At 41.7% G+C, this 19,027-nt stretch overlaps 1 protein-coding gene across 1 annotated transcript; it reads right to left on the bottom strand.

The window, feature by feature from the left end:
* Positions 1–1,766: 1,766 nt before the first annotated feature.
* Positions 1,767–12,975, bottom strand: LOC311142379 (guanine nucleotide-binding protein G(I)/G(S)/G(T) subunit beta-2). Its single transcript, XM_084178025.1, has 10 exons — positions 12,137–12,975; positions 6,750–6,857; positions 6,121–6,159; positions 5,805–5,911; positions 5,611–5,674; positions 5,007–5,169; positions 4,513–4,579; positions 3,724–3,925; positions 3,298–3,514; positions 1,767–3,013 (listed from the first exon to the last, which is right to left on the bottom strand). The coding sequence occupies exons 2-10, from the start codon at positions 6,804–6,806 to the stop codon at positions 2,907–2,909; spliced, it is 1,023 nt and encodes a 340-aa protein (XP_084034151.1). The 5' UTR covers positions 6,807–6,857; positions 12,137–12,975; the 3' UTR covers positions 1,767–2,906.
* Between the last annotated feature and the right edge of the window lie 6,052 nt (positions 12,976–19,027).

Raw genomic sequence — 19,027 nt, 5'->3', positions numbered from 1 at the left:
TGACCTGTCTGGATGATTAGATTTTTTTTTGCTCTGAATTGTTTTTAGTTTTTTGCACATGACCTGCCATTACCACGACAACCACAGCTAAATGTAAAGAAACAATGACCGAAATTAGCATTGGATCTGTGTGCTACTTCAGAGGCTACATCAGTGGGAAAAGGCTATACGGACACTCCTGACCTGCAAAACATTATTTAATTTCAGAATTTGTTAACGTTAGGGTTAACGGTTTGGTGAAGGTAAGGGTCAGTTAGATTTTGGTTAGTCGTTTTACAGGTCAGGAGAGTGTCCTTATAGCCTCTCCCACATCAGTGTGAATGCACAAATCTGATATGGGTCACATGTAAAACTGAGTGTGGACAGTCAGGAAAAACCCCATCAGAATTGGGTTCTTAGGGTACACAGCCCAAATGAATGATGAATTATAATACACTGTTCTCATTTGGGTGGGTTTTATGCTTCTGTGTAGTAAGTGTTTTAGCTATACAGTCTCTGAGCCTCTTCCTGTTGCTATGGAGGCAATGACCTGCTTCACACAATGTAGTCGCACACTAATCAGACACTATTCACAGATATTATATAGTCCGACTGTACAACATAATCTTGGATCTCCTTGTAGAATAACATTTAAAGTATGAATGGATTTGTGATTTTTAATAGATGCTTGTTGTTAGAAAAAGGACAGGTGAAAGCTGAAAAAGCTGATCTCTTTGGGCGGGTCTATAATCTCTTATCTTTTTTCAGTTTTTGAGAAATTAAATGTCTTTACAATGTTTAGTGTTTCTGTTTTTGAGGGGTTAACTCCAGATTGTATTTCATAGACTGATGAACTTTCAAGTTTGAAAAGATTATGTTGAATGAACTCATGAGTCTGTAAAAGTCTTAATGCAGAATTGTTTGAAAAATAAAACTACATTGATCTAATCTTAAACCGTCTGTATTACTGTGCATTTATTCATAGTTTGAATTCATTGTTCCTCATGCTTTACACCCAATGAGAGAATGGGCTAAGCATGTGTTGTATAAATGGCCTCCAGTCTTCTATAAGGAGTTCCCACCATCATGCAGGCCTTCACTACAACCAACACATTTACCAGGTTTACGGTCCAGTTAATCCAGTTTCCCAAACTAGGTCCTGGGGCCATGTTTTGTTTTTTGCCCTATCACTACACAGCTAATTCAAATAATCAAAGCTTGATGATGCGTTGGTGATTTGAATCAGCTGTGTAGTGCTAGGGCAAAAACCAAAACGTGCACCCAGGGGTGGGCCCCAGGACAGAGTTTGGGAAACCCTGCTAATCAACCATATCCCTGAAGTGGACATGTACACTCCCCCTTGTGGAATTAAAAGGAATAGACTGGTGTAAAGAACATGGCGGGAACTCCCTTGGTCTTGCATGCACCAATCCAATCCCTTTAAAATCCATCTGTGGGAGTGAATGGGTGCACACTCCTGGAAGAAGGGTAGAGAATAGGTATACAAGCCATGATTTTCATCAATACATTATCTGACCATTCTAAAAATTACTTGACACTATATTATTAATCAGTTTGTAGTAAGTAGTTTGTTTAGAAACTGGAACAGAAATATGGACATCAGGTAGGTTTCATAAAGGTTAAAATTGGGTCATCAAAGCATTTCAAATTCACTGTATGTTGTGTGCTAAACATGATCCCCATATCTCCCTTGAAAACTAGCATGCATAATTTTAAACACAAATGAAATGCTAAAAAAAGAAGTATACACAACTGGCCGAAACTGGCAAGAGGCTACGTGTATTTATTAATAGTATGTACAATGTATACCATCATAAAGTTGACATAATATATTGACAAAGTCAAAGTATGAATATTGCCCCCTGCTTATTTGAGAGTTGTCTCTTGATAATCTGTTTTTTTCTCGCTCACCTTATGAATCTCTCATTTTATTGATTTCATTTAGTTTAATTTCATTATTCTCTTAATTATCCTTAAAGTGTATCTGAGGCACACAGGGAAAACATGAATAAAATAAGCGTAAAAAAAAAAAAAATACAACAAAAACATCAAAACGATCATATATTTACTTATGTGGGTGTACATATCTATAAAAACAGTAACTACATGATAGCATTTTGTTTGAGCCAGGAGAAACATTAAGAATTGATGGTTTATCTTGATTTTCCTTTAACAGTGTCACTGTGGAAAGTTGGTCTATTCTCTCTGCTCTCTATCTCCCTGTCTGTAGTCTCTTGAGTGTTAATGCATTCACTTATTCTCATGCTTTTACAGCCCATCACTATATTCCCTCAACTGTCACTTTTTTCACCCTGTCACAGAGACACACAAATCTACTGTAGCACAGAAAATCTGTTTTAGGGTTATTTGGGACTTCAGAGTAAACAAACGAAAAACAGAATTGTCCAATAACTACCTCTCCCCCATTTAGCTCAAGGGATAGAGTTTCTCTCAGAAATAAACATGTACTGTATATGTGTGTGTGTGCATGTATGTGTTTTTGAAATGCGTGTTTTAGTTTAGCAGATGTCAGGATTTTATTGAATTTGGTCACGTCTTTAACGGTGGTTCCAATGACATATGGTACTCGTGTGTGTGCTGTGTACATATATCAGTTGTGGGTAGTGTTGGCATTTGTTTGTAATTCTGGTGGACTCTTCCTGCATACAATGTGATTGGTAACATGTCAAATTGCAAGTGGCATGTGTGTGTGTCTGTGTAAACTCATACCTAATTGGCGTTATATATATATTATGTACAATGTTTCAATGTATATGTGTACATCTTTACGTACAGTGTGAATACAGTGTGCAAACTATGTGTACCAAAATGTGAGATGTGAATACTTTGTATGATCAATAATGTGTGTGCGTATGTATGTGTGTGTGCATGGCTCAGGTAACTTGTCAGTTCCAGATCTTGAGGAAGCTGTCCCAGGACCCAGTGGCCACCGCCATGCCATCATCAGTCACGCCTAGACAGCTCACGCGATTGTCATGGCCAGCTAACACTCCTGACACAGAGAGGGACAAACAAAGTGTAATCAGGTGTCTTAGTTAGCCATCTTATCAATCCCCCATCTAACAATATCCCTTAACACAGGGATCCCTTAGAGGAGAGTTGAATTAAACTTTACTGAGATCAGCTTGTGAATTGAAGTCTAACATTTGTCTTTTCAGTTATCATTTGTTTTCAGTTATCAGTCACGGGTCTGATGAATAGCCAGAAACAACTATACAACAATGGCTGCCACCTAAATGTCAGCTGCTCCCTCCTACTCCACCCCACCCCACTGACCTGCTCGATCTCCCTTCATGGCGTCCCAGATGTTGCAGTTGAAGTCGTCGTAGCCGGCCAGCAGCAGCCGTCCAGATCTGGAGAAGGCCACGGAGGTGATGCCACAGATTATGTTGTCGTGAGAGTACAGGCTGAGCTCCTGGTCGGCGCGCAGGTCAAACAGCCTGCAGGTGGCGTCGTCGGAGCCGGTGGCAAAGGCGCTGCCATTGGGAAAGAACTGAGGAGGAAAGAGAGAGGGAGGGACAGACATGGTAGATCAGCTAGCCATGAAACTAACATTAGGTACATTAAACACTAAGCATTAGCTAGTGCAGCTAACATGAAGGACTTTGGAAACAGTGACATGTCTATGGTTTCCTGGCTTAATGCCATGACATGAACCAGAAAGCAGGTCACCAGTGGCCCCCAGCTTGTCAGCACACTCACACAGACTGCGTTGATGTCAGACTCATGGCCCGTGAACGTCTGTCGGCACATGCTGTCCCTGATGTCCCACAGTTTAATGGAGGCGTCACAGGCTCCAGACACAAAAGTGCGGAAGTCTGGGGACAGAGACAGGCTCATGACGTCACCGCTGTGGCCCGAAAACACTGTGGTCTGCTGGCTGGTCTCAATGTCCCACAGCGCACTGGAGGAGAGAACAGAACAGGGACCCACTGGATTTAACAACTGTTATCAGACCATTTTTAGTGTACGTTTGGTTTAGCTCATAGCTAGTACCAGTATAGACCAGAGATGGGCAACTGGCGGCCCCCCTTTTGTAGGCCGTGGACTAATTTCACACAAAGAAAATATAATGTATATATTTTTTGGAACTCAGGTCGGGGTCTCAACTTACTGTTGAGAGTTAGAATAATAGAATACACACAAGGTGCAATTTCTATACTTGGTTGTGGCCATGCTCAATTAGCCCATGTCAGCTAATTTGTCTTTAGCTGGTCGCTAGACTAATTTACCAATCTATCTAAACTTCTAGTACGCATGGTCGAATTACCGACCATGGTTGGGCCCATTGATCATCAGTTATCATATAAAAACTGCAAACATCTGCCTCCACCCTATGGCAAAATGTGTAGAATTGCAGGAAATGAACTTTAAAACGTAAAAAGAAAAAGATATTCGCTGTCACAAGGCGGGACGCTAAAATGTGGGGGGTATAGTATATTTAGATTTGCATTCTCCATCAGCCTTGGTAACTGTTCCATCAGGACTCACCAGGTAGTGTCTCCTGAGCTTGTGATGATTTGATTGTCATCGATGAAACGGCAACAGGACAGGTAACCTGTAGCACAAATAAAAACATATATTAGAACACTAACTGCAGCACATCAATGTGTGCTACTCCTACAGAGACTTAATTACAACAGTACTCATCCTACAGAATGTGAGTCATTTGAAAGCCACAGGTGAGCTAGTGCTGTAATGCAGCTGAGGGACATTCTAGCTGTCTCAGCTCGTTATAATTGTGTTGCCCTGTGACTAATTAGCCATGTGAATTAAAATCTTCCTTGTTTGGAACCTGGGGCTCAACGAGGGACAGGGGACAGGTAGGAATACACAACTGAACTGCATACACAACCATAGTCAGGGAGGTTCAAATGAACTCACATAACCTAGCTAAGACAATTCCATGATTTCTCAATGAAAAACTAACACAAAATCCCTCAAGCTTTTAGTCACATAGGTATTTGTTTGTAGTAATGCTTCACCTGTGTGTCCGGGTAATTCCCTGCTGACCCTGACGTTGCCCTCGCGGGTCTTCAAGCAGTAGATGGAGCAAATGTTGTCCAGACCTCCACAGGCCACGTAGTTACCAGAGGGGGCATACGCACAGGTCATCACCCAGGAGGAGCGCAGGGGGATAGCATGCATCTGGAGGGGGGGATAAGAGTTGGTCACTGTGTGTCACAGAATAGAGGCATGGCCATGGAGAAGGAGAGAGCGGCATCACAACTGGAGCCAGGCATGCGTCCTTCTCCAAGTCCAAATCCAGACAGAGCAGAACAGCACAATAGTAGTCCATTATGCTTCCTCTATATTGACATTTGGGGATCTTTTCAGGGAGATATCGCATAATATAATTTACAATGTTTGGATGTCAAAGTGACTCTGGGTGGTTATGATGTAAGCAGATTATGAGATGAGTCAAACACACATTCCTAGTAAAGGAAGGTCTTTGGTAGGCTCCCATTTCATTTCCAATTCCTGAAGGTTGACAATGAGTCAACCTATTCAGGGCTCTTGGTGAGACCAGGAGATATTGTTGTTGTTATTATTGTATTATTGTTGTTGTTATTTGGGTGCAGCTCTCACCTTGTTAGTGGTGTAGCTGTCCCAGATGATCAGTTTTCCATCTTGAGAGGCGCTGACCAGGAGCCTGTGGAGACAATTGGGTAGAACCATTGTATTATACCTAATCAAAACAAGCACAGCTTGTACCACCATGAGTGAGAGTGTGAAGAGAGAGGGAAAAGCCCCCTAAGGGGTTGGCATAACGTTAAACACACCTAGAGTCTGTGCCCCAGTGCATGGCATAGATCTTAGCCAGGTGGCCACGAAGAGTGCGCCTCGTCCGCATCTGAATCCTCCCCACTGGATCCAGACCTGCTGTTATCTGGTTGACACACAAACACACAGAAAAGTCACGTAAAGACAAGTTCATCACAGAGTTAATGTGGCAATGTAATGTACTGTAAGCTATATTGTATGTTGGTTAAGGCATTGGTAAACACTTTTATTGATTGTGTTCTTAAGGGGCCTTCAGACACAAGACAAATCTATACCAATCATACTGTATTTTATGTGGATATGTGTGATACTTACCTGTGTCAGGGTTGAGTCCCCACATGCTTTCCTGGCATCCTAAGAGACAGAGAAACAGAAAGTGGTTAGACAAGCATTAGCACTCTCCCTCAATCTTTTCCCAGGTCAACCTCCCACCTCTCAATATGGTTCATTAGGCCAACTCCCTTTTCTCCTAAACCCAATGGTTTTACTGCATTAATTGAGATCCTAAAGCGTCTCAGAGTAGGACTGCTGATCTAGGATCAGGTCCTCCTGTCCATATCCTGTTATCTCATTCTTTATGATCTACAGTAAAAGGTCAAACTGATCCTAGATCAGCACTCCTAGGCTCTGGGACTCTTTGTAAATGTGGGCCCAGATCAGTGACATTCTGGCTGCGTTTACTCAGGCACACCAATTCTGATCTTTTGCCCAATTATTGAGCTGATCTGATTGGTCAAAAAAAGATCATAATTGGGCTACCTGTGTAAACGCAGTCTCTCTGACACGCTTGGGTCGTGTTCCGCTGCTCAGACGTTGCTGACGCATGCCTGATCTTACATTGCCTGGATAGGTATTTTATGTATCAGCTAACCACATCATAAGCAATCTGACACGCAACCATTGGTTGATGCATGCAACGTCTGAGCAGGAGAACGCGGCCATACTCTTATCTGGTTCCTAAGTTGCTCCGCCTCCTGACGCAGCTGCTCCAGCTCGCTCATTTTGGATTGGTCCCTGGCCTCGTCGATATCCTCTGTCACTCAATAAGTCACCTGGTGGGAACAAAGGATGGAAAACCGGATGAGAAGTGAAACTTAAAACATTCATGCAGATCGCCGGGACAGTGATATCGAGTTCAAAGTTAGGATTCCTTCCAAAAGAAGAAACGTCAAATTAGAATGATGGACAGTGCCTGCGTCAGAACAAACCAATCATCTGCTTGTAATGTAATATGTGCTATGTTTGGTCATGACATAGCATGCGTATCAGGTTGAATGATTTGATTGCAGTGTTATCATGATGAGTAATCGACTCCAACTACATCAGAGGTCTTGTGGTCCTCTGCTGGTCTCAACCTGATCAATGGGTGTGATCTGATCATAATCATTTTGGCATATTTCACCCGGAGGCTAGTTGTTTTACACCATCACAAACATGGCTGCAGAACGGCAGCTAGATGCAGAGTAAATTGGGTATATAAACTGTAAAATAATACTTAATTCAGTATTTTAAGCGCATGGTTTACCAACATAGCACATGTAAAATATGAAAAGCTCTGTAATCTGTATGCTTATGGTAGTACAGCCTTGTCTGGTTTAACATTGGAGAATAATCTCTAATCTGGTATAATCTGAGAGAGCGCTTCATCATTTAATGGGCTCTCTTTGATATCCACGAACGACTTAATGCTCAGAAACAAGATTAGGATTACTGCAGTCAGCATTTATTATTTATTACAGACACATTGAACAACATGTTTGTGTTTGTTGTGTTCTTAAAGCAGTTTAGAATCTCTATTTAGCATAGCTATCATTCAAAGAATTTGCCAGTGGAATATCTGCATAATTACTATGTTATTGTCTGTTTCTTACTATGTTTTTACAACGACTTGTTAATGATTCAACATTCCAGCGATTATGGTAGATTCTGGTGGATCAAAACGAATGTTTCTCTCTTTTACTGCCTCACGTACTAGTGATCTATGTTGTTCACACATTACATTTACAAAATGAAGGCATACTGTGCTCGGAAAACTATTTTACAGCAAGATCTGGATCACCTAGTGAAATACCCTCCTGAAAATGGCTGATCCTAGCATTATAACACTTTTTTTTTTTTTTCCAAATTACTACATTTTTCACCCGTTAGACCAGCGTTTCCCAAACTCGGTCCTGGGGACCCCAAGGGGTGCATGTTTTGGTTGTTGCCCTAGCACTACACAGCACCACATGGGGGGCCCCAGGACCAAGTTTGGGAAACACTGCGCTAGACCTATATTTTTACCATCACATTGTTACCATTACTGTCATATGTATATACTGTGTTCTAGTCAAGGCTCATCCTATATAACTACTGCTGTACACACCTTTTCTATTCATAGATGGTCAATACTCTCTATAGACCACAACATTATATACATATACACTATATATATATATATATATATATATATATATATATATATATATATATATATATATATATATATATATATATATATATACAAAAGTATGTGTTCAACCCTTCATATTAGTGGATTCGGCTATTTCAGCCACACCCGTTATGTGCATGCCATCTTTCCAACAAGTCAGTTCTGCAAATTTCTACCCTGCTAGAGCTGCCCCGGTCAACTGTAAGTGCTGTTATTGTCAAGTGGAAATGTCTAGAAGCAACAACGGCTCAGTCGCGAAGTGGTAGGCCACACAAGCTCACAGGATGGGACCGCCGAGTAGCGCGTAAAAATCGTCTGTCCTCGGTTGCAACACTCACTACTGAGTTCCAAACTGCCTCTGGAAGCAACGTCAGCACAAGAACTGTTCGTCGGAAGCTTCATGAAATGGCTTTCCATGGCCGAGCAGCTGCACACAAGCCTAAAATCACCATGCGCAATGCCAAGCGTCGGCTGGAGTGGTGTAAAGCTCGCCGCCATTGGACTATAGAGCAGTGGAAACTCGTTCTCTGGAGTGATGAATCACGCTTCACCATCTGGCAGTCCGACAGACAAATCTGGGTTTGGCAGATGCCAGGAGAACGCTACCTGCCCGAATGCATAGTGCCAACTATAAAGTTTGGTAGAGGAGGAATAATGGTCTGGGGCTGTTTTTCATAATTCGGGCTAGGCCCCTTAGTTCCAGTGAAGGGAAATCTTAACGCTACAGCATACAATGACATTCTAGACGATTCTGTGCTTCCAACTTTGTGGCAACAGTTTGGGGAAGGCCCTTTCCTGTTTCAGCATGACAATGCCCCTGTGCACAAAGCGAAGTCCATACAGAAATGGTTTGTCGAGATCGGTGTGGAAGAACTTGACTGGCCTGCACAGAGCCCTGACCTCAACCCCATCGAACGCTTTTGGGATGAATTGGAACGCAGACTGCGAGCCAGGCCTAATCGCCCAACATCAATGGCCAACCTCACTAATGGTCTTGTGGCTGAATGGAAGCAAGTCCCCGCAGCAATGTTCCAACATCTAGTGGAAAGCCTTCCCAGAAGAGTAGAAGAGTGTAGGCTGTTATAGCAGCAAAAGGGGGACCAAGTCCATATTAATGTCCATGATTCTGGAATAAGATGTTCGACGAGCAGGTATCCACATACCTTTGGTCATGTAGCGTATTTATATTCCAGACTCTGACATTGCTCGTTCTGATATTTCTTTATTTTAATTTTTTGGGATTTGTGTGTATTGTTTTGTATTGTTAAGTTTAATGCACTGTTGAAGCTAAATACATAAGCATTTCGCTGCACCTGCGATAACATCTGCAAAATATGTCTCCGTGAACAATACAATTTGATTTTCACAGTTGAATGTGACTGAAAATACTATGGTAGGCCTATTTGTATTATATTTTGTGTGCAGCACTACTTTAAATTCACCAACAGTATTTGATGTACCATGCACTTCCATATCAACATGCTTAGCACTACAGGTGTGTTTTTGATCACATGCACAGGGAATTAGAAATTGGACCCAAGTAATCCTCCCATCTACATCCAACCCCGAGAGAGAGAGAGAGAGAGAGAGAGAGAGAGAAAGAAAGAAAGAAAGAAAGAAAGAGAGAGAGAGAGAGAGAGAGAGAGAGAGAGAGAGAGAGAGAGAGAGAGAGAGAGAGAGAGAGAGAGAGAGAGAGAGAGAGAGAGAGAGAGAGAGAGAGAGAGAGAGAGAGAGAGGCCCACACACACCCCATTACAGAGAGAGAGAGAGACAGACACAGTGGGAGAGAGAGAGAGAGGTTTCACATTCAAATTCTATCCCAAATTGGGCACTAGTATTTACATGAGTTGGTGGGCCTATTCAAATCCGTTAGACACCGATGAAATACCTCTGACCATTCTATTCTGTTTTGCATCACTGTCAATACTATACCTCTGTCGGTGGCGGTGCACCGGTACTTGGAAAACACAAATATTAAAAAAGAAATGCATTCACAGACAGGTAGACTGCCCATACAGCATGTATCAGGTAGTATCACATTTAGTGTTCACATTTTCCATATATTCCTCTAATCCCAGTGCCTCAACATTAGTTAGCATTACCTAACACTCACATCACATGTGCCATGTTACTAAAGGCATCCAACTTCACATACACAAACAAACAGGAACATCCACATCATCACCATCTACTAGTGTAGGGAGAGGAGCAATTAGCTGGGTCATTGTTCCCTGGGGGAACCTCCAACCAGATGGATCACACAGCACTAATGGAAGGCGACAGGAGGAAATTAGTGGGTCCCAGTCTCCTTGCACAGCTGCTCATTTAGCCAATAAAGCACTAAGGGGGGTGGTGGTGGTGCATTACCATCAGAGGCCAGGGTGGGAGAGGAAAGGAGTGGACATCATGAGATGTGATGAGACGCCGTCACCCATTGACATCATCAAATGCCCCATTTTTGGTTTCCTCCTTTCTTGGACTTTATGTTATCACAATGGAATTCACCTCACCAGGTAGTAACCAAACCAACCCCATGTTGTCTGGACACACGTTCCTGTTCCTAACCCTTCCTCAAGAACATCATCGTATGGGAGGATTTCTGGTAGAATTGAAGTGTTTGTCCACTGGTAAAATAATTTTGAAAGACACAAAACACAGGCCACGGCTGGATTAAATGTTCCTTATTTAGTACAACTGGTTGTGGACCTCTACGTAGGTGTGTGGGGGGTACAGAGGTGCACAGGTTGTTCTTGATGCTGTAGACTGAAGGCATAATTTACATAAATTAGTGGTGTAGGCCTATTGCAGATGTACAATTTTTTAAAGATACACAGCAGACAAGACATTAAAGTGCCCTATCTAGGTCAGGATGTATTCCACACAGTTCCTCTCATGAATTCGCTGGGAATGGAATGCTATATTTTAACGCTCACTTTAATCTGTATCTGTAATAATTGTTAAAATGGTGCTGCTGTAGCCAATCCTATTCCAATCCACATGTGTGCAGCGCCCTGGACGCCCCTCACGATTGTTACAGAAGGCCTAATGATGGAATAGTGATGATGATACATTGTACCGAACAACCCACTTGTCCAGTGCTTAGAATATGTGGGCTACAAAGTAACCATAATAGCTCTTTAAGCATTTTCTCTAAGAGATAACCAATGATAATTGACCTAAACTAAAGGTCAAAGACTTGCTTCTGATTAAGAAAGATTATGCAAAATGTTAATGCACAGTAAACGATATTCGGTTGATATTTCACAGTGAACCAAGACTGGTAAACTCATATTAAGCACATTATATATTGCATTGACGTTCGGCATCTTTCTAGAATTCTAAACAAATTCCATTCATAAAATGTGAAATCCATCTTAAGGTCAGATAGCAGCATAGACACTGTAATACAGCCCTCCCTGATCAACAAATAGGTTGCCTACATCGGCCTTGCCGCGCAACTCAGACGGCTACTCCCTCACTGCAAGCAACAGTAGCCTAGGCTACCCACAAATGTATAGAGGCTACTTTACATAGGTAGCAGTTACTTGATGAATTTAAGGCCATAATTCGATTATTATAGCAGTGAGCCATGGGCATTCACGGTTAATGGCACTGACACCCTGGCAACCCTGTAATTTTTCCAAGCCGCTAAATATGCAAACGCTTAAGGGGTTGTCTATTAATATAGGTTATCGTAATAATGTACAGCAAGTTATGCTATATGCAGATGGAAAACAATTTGGTCCAGTGGGGATGTTTGTCCATATGTATATATTTACAAAAAATACAGATGAAAAACTATTTCATCGAAATGATGAGCATAGTCATGAATAGGCCCATCATCATCCAGCCATCTTACATCCAAGACAATTCTGACAGCATTTTATAATGGATGGCTACCTGTTAGTTAATGCTTCCGATGAGGTTGCTGGTCTTTCTCGAATAAAATCTGGATGCAATGTTTCAAAAAGGCTGGGGGGGTTTATTGGCCCCTTTTTTCCTTAGAAAACAAAACAAAATAGGGACAAAAATATGCAGATATTTTCTATATCCTCTCTGCTCCTTGTCTTCTAGATTCTTGCTCAGTGTATCTCCAATGTAGGCTGTACAAATAAATATTAAAGATCGAGGTACAGAGACACCATATCTCCGTTTGATTGGACCTCTTGAAAAGATGAGATCTGCTGTTGTGTTCCCGTTTCCTCTTCAGAATGGTTTGCCTTTCTACGCCCGAGACCTTCATAAACTCGAAAACATATTTGTTGGAGCGGATTGAACACAAATGCAGTCTGTCCACGCATCAAAGAAAATACATTGAACCTTATGAAATTAATAAATGGGTTTTCTATGCTTCGTTTTTCTCTTGATTGTGTTTTTCGTGATCCTCGCTTCCTTCCTCCCTTGCTAGTTCGCGGATCTCTTCCTCCTCCCTCTCTCCTCTCACTCCCTCGCTTCGTAATGACCGCCGCCTCCTCGTAAAAAATGAATTATTAAATAAATTGCAAAACACCGAGTCTTAAGCTCCTGAGAGTAAAATACAAATACAATTTAAAAAGCGACTGGGCTATCTTGCCGGAGGAGCAGGAAACCCACCCATCGGTACACAAATAAATAAATAAGAGCATGCAATAATGTATATTCACATGAAGTGTTCTTTTATTTGTATCTCTAAATTGCAGTATTCTAATACATCCAACACAATAACGTAGTTTGAGAAGAAATATGCGCTTGCTAACGTTAGATCTCGTAAGCACGATTCAACCACACCCATTTCGGTGAGACTGTACCATTTTAGAACCCCCCTCTGATGTTTACTTGATACGGGTGGGATGACTCTCAGAAGGTCCTCGATCTACTGCAGATTTAGATCATCACAGGATCGCATTTGTCTGCTCTATGAGAACCCTTTCGTGTCTTAGTTATTGACTAATAAGACTATCCCTCAGTGCAGTGTGCGCTTATAGCGTTAATTACTTCCACTAGCCTATAGGGAAATTACTGCCCACCCACCAAGAACAAAATAACTGTTGAAGTTTCTCCAATGGGCCTCAATTCATCACTCAGTATAGCAGATTTCTTACTTCTTCCCCTTCACTTTTTGATTAAACTACTTGTGTAATTAATACCTCAGTGTAGCCTAATTACTCTGGAGATGTAACTAAGGGTTCTTTCAATTATTTTAATAATTAGCAGATGTGTGTGTGTGTGTGAGAGAGAGAGAGAGCAAGGCCATAGGATGGTGAGGGCTGCTGGTGTTTTATCAAGCCATGGTTTTATATTCATGATAGGGAGTAATACGCTCATTTCGAAATCCTCTGTCTGTCCTGTTTTTTTTCAAACTTTCCCTGTATTTACTGTCATTGACTGTATGAACATTACAGTGCGATAGAGAGGTCAGAGGCCTGTGCGCACCCACACACACCCCACAAACACACACAATACATAATACACACATAATTTGCATAATAATTATATTATTATAGGCTATATTATGCATTTTTAAACTGTCAGTGAACTGTATACACTTTAGAGTATCAAATAGAGACAGAGAGGCATGCACATGCACACACACACACACACACACACACACACACACACACACACACACACACACACACACACACACACACACACAAGCACACACACACACACATACATACACAAACAAACACACACAATATGCATAATCATTATATTCTTATATTTTAATGTATTTGTAAGACAGGAGTAAACTAGAAACAAGCAGCTGGTTCTAAATGGCCATATAGGCCTGAGAAATATATTCTATGGTTTAATTAGAGTAGACCATTGTTCAAAATTGAACCAAACAAACCAATCATTCTTATTCATAATAGTGACCCTAGGGTAGGGGGAAACATAGGCCTTCGATCAGTCCAAATTGCTGTTTCTTCAAAGAAAGATCACAAAAATATTTGTTGACTTCCTGAGAGAATGCATTTCAATCAACAAAACAATAGTAAAAAATACTCCATTTGGTTTTGGTGGAATGGGAGTCAGGACCTGCCATAGTCTGTGGATAGATGAATGATCAACACACATCTAAAGAGAATGCATGATTTGCTCTCTTTGACACTTTGTGTGTCAGTGCATTCCAAAAAGTCATTGGAAAAGTCGAAATGTGTGCTTTGAAGTTCAACATAATACAGCAGACTACCTTCTCTGGGTCTGGCTGCAGTGCACTCTGTTTCAGACAAAGGGGTGATAGGGCTTGGACATGCAAGTTAGTGAAACAGCAAGGCTGCAATATTAGAGGCAGGGATTAGCATCCTCCCCCTACACAAAGTAAGGCAATGGTACATCCCACCTGCCCTGTCCCTCTGCAGGCCGCATAAGAGACTGTAGTAAATGAGGATAGGTTGCCTAGCAACAGGAAGGGCTTGAGCAAAGAGATGGACACAAGGAGCCATACATCCACAGATTGAAAAGATGCATGCATGCACACATTATACGTGCCACTAAAAATGTCTTACTTTAACTACACATAAGCATACATGGTCAGATGTTTTAGTTTTAATAGGGGTTCCCCTAAATCAGAGCAAAGTCCACACATAGCCTTTTCCTGCAGTCAAATGACCTTTGGGTGGAATGTCATTAATGTTTTTCATAATTTCATAATTAATAAACATAAACATTTTTTAAAACGCCAGAAATCCGGTGTTTCTATGTCAAAGAGTTTGTTACATTTCAGTCTTCTGTGATGTATATAACATGTAATATTGGAATGCAAACTCAAAATTGAATACATTTCAACTCTACAGTGCATTCAGAAAGTATTCAGACCCCTTAACTTTTTCCACATTTTGTTACGTTACAGCCTTATTCTAAAATGGATTAAATAAAAACATTTCCTCATCAATCTACACACAATGCCCCATAATGACAAAGCGAAAACAGGTTTTTAGAAATGTTTGCTTATTTATACAAAATTAAAAACAGAAATACCTTATTTACTTAACTATTCGGACCCTTTGCTATGAGACTCAAAATTGAGCTCAGGTGCATCCTGTTTCTATTGATCATCCTTGAGATGTTTCTTCAACTTAATTGGAGTCCATCTGTGGTAAATTGATTTGGAAAGGCACACACCTGTCTATATTTACATTTACATTTTAGTCATTTGGCAGACGCTCTTATCCAGAGCGACTTACAGTTAGTGAATGCATACACATATATATATATATATTTTCATACTATATAAGGTCTCACAGTTGACAGTCCATGTCAGAGCAAAAACCAAGCCATGAGATCAAAGAAATTGTCCGAAGAGCTCTGAGACAGGATTGTGTCAAGAAACAGATCTGGGGAAGGGTACCAAAACATTTCTGCAGCATTGAAGGTCCCCAAGAACACAGTGGTCTCCGTCATTCTAAATGGAAGAAGTTTGGAACCACCAAGACTCTTCCTAGAGCTGGCCGCCCGGCAAAACCTAAGCAATCGGGGGAGAAGGGCCTTGGTCAGGGAGGTGATCAAGAACCCGATGGTCACTCTGACAGAGCTCCAGAGTTCCTCTGTAGAGATGGGAGAACCTTCCAGAAGGACAACCATCTCTGCAGCACTCCACCAATCAGACCTTTATGGTAGAGTGGCAAGACGGAAGCCACTCCTCAATAAAAGGCACATGACAGCCCGCTTGGAGTTTGCCAAAAGGCACCTAAAGGACTCTCAGACCACAAGAAACAAGATGCTCTGGTCTGATGAACCCAACATTGAACTCTTTGGCCTGAATGCCAAGCGTCACATCTGGAGAAAACCTGGCACCATCCCTACGGTGAAGCATGGTGGTGGCAGCATCATGCTGTGGGGATGTTTTTCAGCGGCAGGGACTGGGAAACTAGTCAGCATTGAGGGATAGATGAATGGAGCAAAGTACAGAGAGATCCTTGATGAAAACCTGCTCCAGAGTGCTCAAGACTTCAGACTGGGGCGAAGGTTCACCTTCCAACAGGACAACGACCCTAAGCACACAGCCAAGACAACGCAGGAGTGGCTTTGGGACAAGTCTCTGAATACCTTGAGTGGCCCAGCCAGAGCCCGGAAAATTGTCAAAGACTCCAGCCACCCTAGTCATAGACTGTTCTCTCTGCTACCGCTCGGCAAGCGGTACCGGAGCACCAAGTCTAGGTCCAAAAGGCTTCTCAACAGCTTCTACCCCCAAGCCATAAGACTCCTGAACAGCTAATCATGGCTACCCGGACTATTTGCACTGCCCCCCCACCCCCACCCCATATTTTTATGATGCTGCTGCTATTCTGTTAATTATTTATGCATAGTCACTTTAACTACCCACATGTATATATTACCTCAACTACCTCAACTAGCCAGTGCCCCCGCACATTGACTCTGCACCGGTACCCCCCTGTATATATAGCCTCCCTACTGTTATTTTATTTTACTTACATTTACATTTACATTTAAATCATTTAGCAGACGCTCTTATCCAGAGCAAATTACAAATTGGTGCATTCAACTTAGGATAGCCAGTGGGAGAACCACTACTTCTGCTCTTTTTTTCTCAACACTTTTTTGTTGTTGTTGTTTTATTTCACTTTTTTATTAAAAAATAAATGCATTGTTGGTTAAGGGCTGTAAGTAAGCATTTCACGGTAATGTCTACACCTGTTGTATTCGGCGCATGTGGCAAATAAAATTTGATTTGATTTGATTTGACTTAAACCTGATCAAACATCTCTGGAATATCTGTCCAGCGAGGCTCCCCATCCAACCTGACAGAGCTTGAGAGAATCTCCAGAGAAAAATGGGAGAAACTCCCCAAATACAGGTGTGCCAAGCTTGTAGCATCATACCCAAGAAGACTCGCGGCTGTAATCGCTGCCAAAGGTGCTTCAACAAAGTACTGAGTAAAGGGTCTAAATACTTATGTAAATGTAATATTTCAGTTATAAATTTGCAAAAATGTCTACAAACCTGTTTTTGCTTTGTCATTATGGAGTATTGTGTGTAGATTGATGAGGGGAAAAAACGATTTAATCAATGTTAGAATAAGGCTGTAACATCACAAAATGTGATAATTGTCCTAGAATGCAATGTATTCCCATTTTAAGAGAATGTAATCTACTAGGGCCATGAAGTCCCTGGATCCGTTGTTGGGTCACATCAATATGAAGCTCTGTTCCCAAGGACACTGACTGCAAGAGTAGGATAGGAATGGCCAGAGCCATGTACAGTGGGGAAAAAAAGTATTTAGTCAGCCACCAATTGTGCAAGTTCTCCCACTTAAAAAGATGAGAGAGGCCTGTAATTTTCATCATAGGTACACGTCAACTATGACAGACAATTTGAGAAAAAATAATCCAGAAAGTCACATTGTAGGATTTTTTTATGAATTTATTTGCAGATTATGGTGGAAAATAAGTATTTGGTCACCTACAAACAAGCAAGATTTCTGGCTCTCACAGACCTGTAACTTCTTCTTTAAGAGGCTCCTCTGTCCTCCACTCGTTACCTGTATTAATGGCACCTGTTTGAACTTGTTATCAGTATAAAAGACACCTGTCCACAACCTCAAACAGTCACACTCCAAACTCCACTATGGCCAAGACCAAAGAGCTGTCAAAGGACACCAGAAACAAAATTGTAGACCTGCACCAGGCTGGGAAGACTGAATCTGCAATAGGTAAGCAGCTTGGTTTGAAGAAATCAACTGTGGGAGCAATTATTAGGAAATGGAAGACATACAAGACCACTGATAATCTCCCTCGATCTGGGGCTCCACGCAAGATCTCACCCCGTGGGGTCAAAATGATCACAAGAACGGTGAGCAAAAATCCCAGAACCACACGGGGGGACCTAGTGAATGACCTGCAGAGAGCTGGGACCAAAGTAACAAAGCCTACCATCAGTAACACACTACGCCGCCAGGGACTCAAATCCTGCAGTGCCAGACGTGTCTCCCTGCTTAAGCCAGTACATGTCCAGGCTCGTCTGAAGTTTGCTAGAGTGCATTTGGATGATCCAGAAGAGGATTGGGAGAATGTCATATGGTCAGATGAAACCAAAATAGAACTTTTTGGTAAAAACTCAACTCGTCGTGTTTGGAGGACAAAGAATGCTGAGTTGCATCCAAAGAACACCATACCTACTGTGAAGCATGGGGGTGGAAACATCATGCTTTGGGGCTGTTTTTCTGCAAAGGGACCAGGACGACTGATCCGTGTAAAGGAAAGAATAAATGGGGCCATGTATCGTGAGATTTTGAGTGAAAACCTTCCATCAGCAAGGGCATTGAAGATGAAACGTGGCTGGGTCTTTCAGCATGACAATGATCCCAAACACACCGCCCGGGCAACGAAGGAGTGGCTTCGTAAAAAGCATTTCAAGGTTCTGGAGTGGCCTAGCCAGTCTCCAGATCTCAACCCCATAGAAAATCTTTGGAGGGAGTTGAAAGTCCGTGTTGCCCAGCGACAGCCCCAAAACATCACTGCTCTAGAGGAGATCTGCATGGAGGAATGGGCCAAAATACCAGCAACAGTGTGTGAAAACCTTGTGAAGACTTACAGAAAACGTTTGACCTGTGTCATTGCCAACAAAGGGTATATAACAAAGTATTGAGAAACTTTTGTTATTGACCAAATACTTATTTTCCACCATCATTTGCAAATAAATTAATAAAAAATCCTACAATGTGATTTTCTGGAAAAAGAATTCTCATTTTGTCTGTCATAGTTGACGTGTACCTATGATGAAAATTACAGGCCTCTCTCATCTTTTTAAGTGGGAGAACTTGCACAATTGGTGGCTGACTAAATACTT

The sequence above is a fragment of the Coregonus lavaretus genome (genome assembly GCF_964263955.1).
Source record: "Coregonus lavaretus genome assembly, chromosome: 15".
Lineage (NCBI taxonomy): Eukaryota > Metazoa > Chordata > Actinopteri > Salmoniformes > Salmonidae > Coregonus > Coregonus lavaretus.
Note: the sequence above shows the minus strand (reverse complement) of the source record. Positions and strands in the feature narration are given on the sequence as shown.

Coding starts and splice junctions, on each gene's coding strand:
- LOC311142379 (XM_084178025.1), bottom strand. CDS start 6,806: ATGAGCGAGCTGGAGCAGCTGCGTCAGGAGGCGGAGCAACTTAGGAAC. Junction 5,675..5,804: donor CACTGGGGCACAGACTCTAG/GTGTGTTTAACG, acceptor TTGTCTCCACAG/GCTCCTGGTCAGCGCCTCTC. Junction 3,515..3,723: donor CTGACATCAACGCAGTCTGT/GTGAGTGTGCTG, acceptor TTTCCTCCTCAG/TTCTTTCCCAATGGCAGCGC.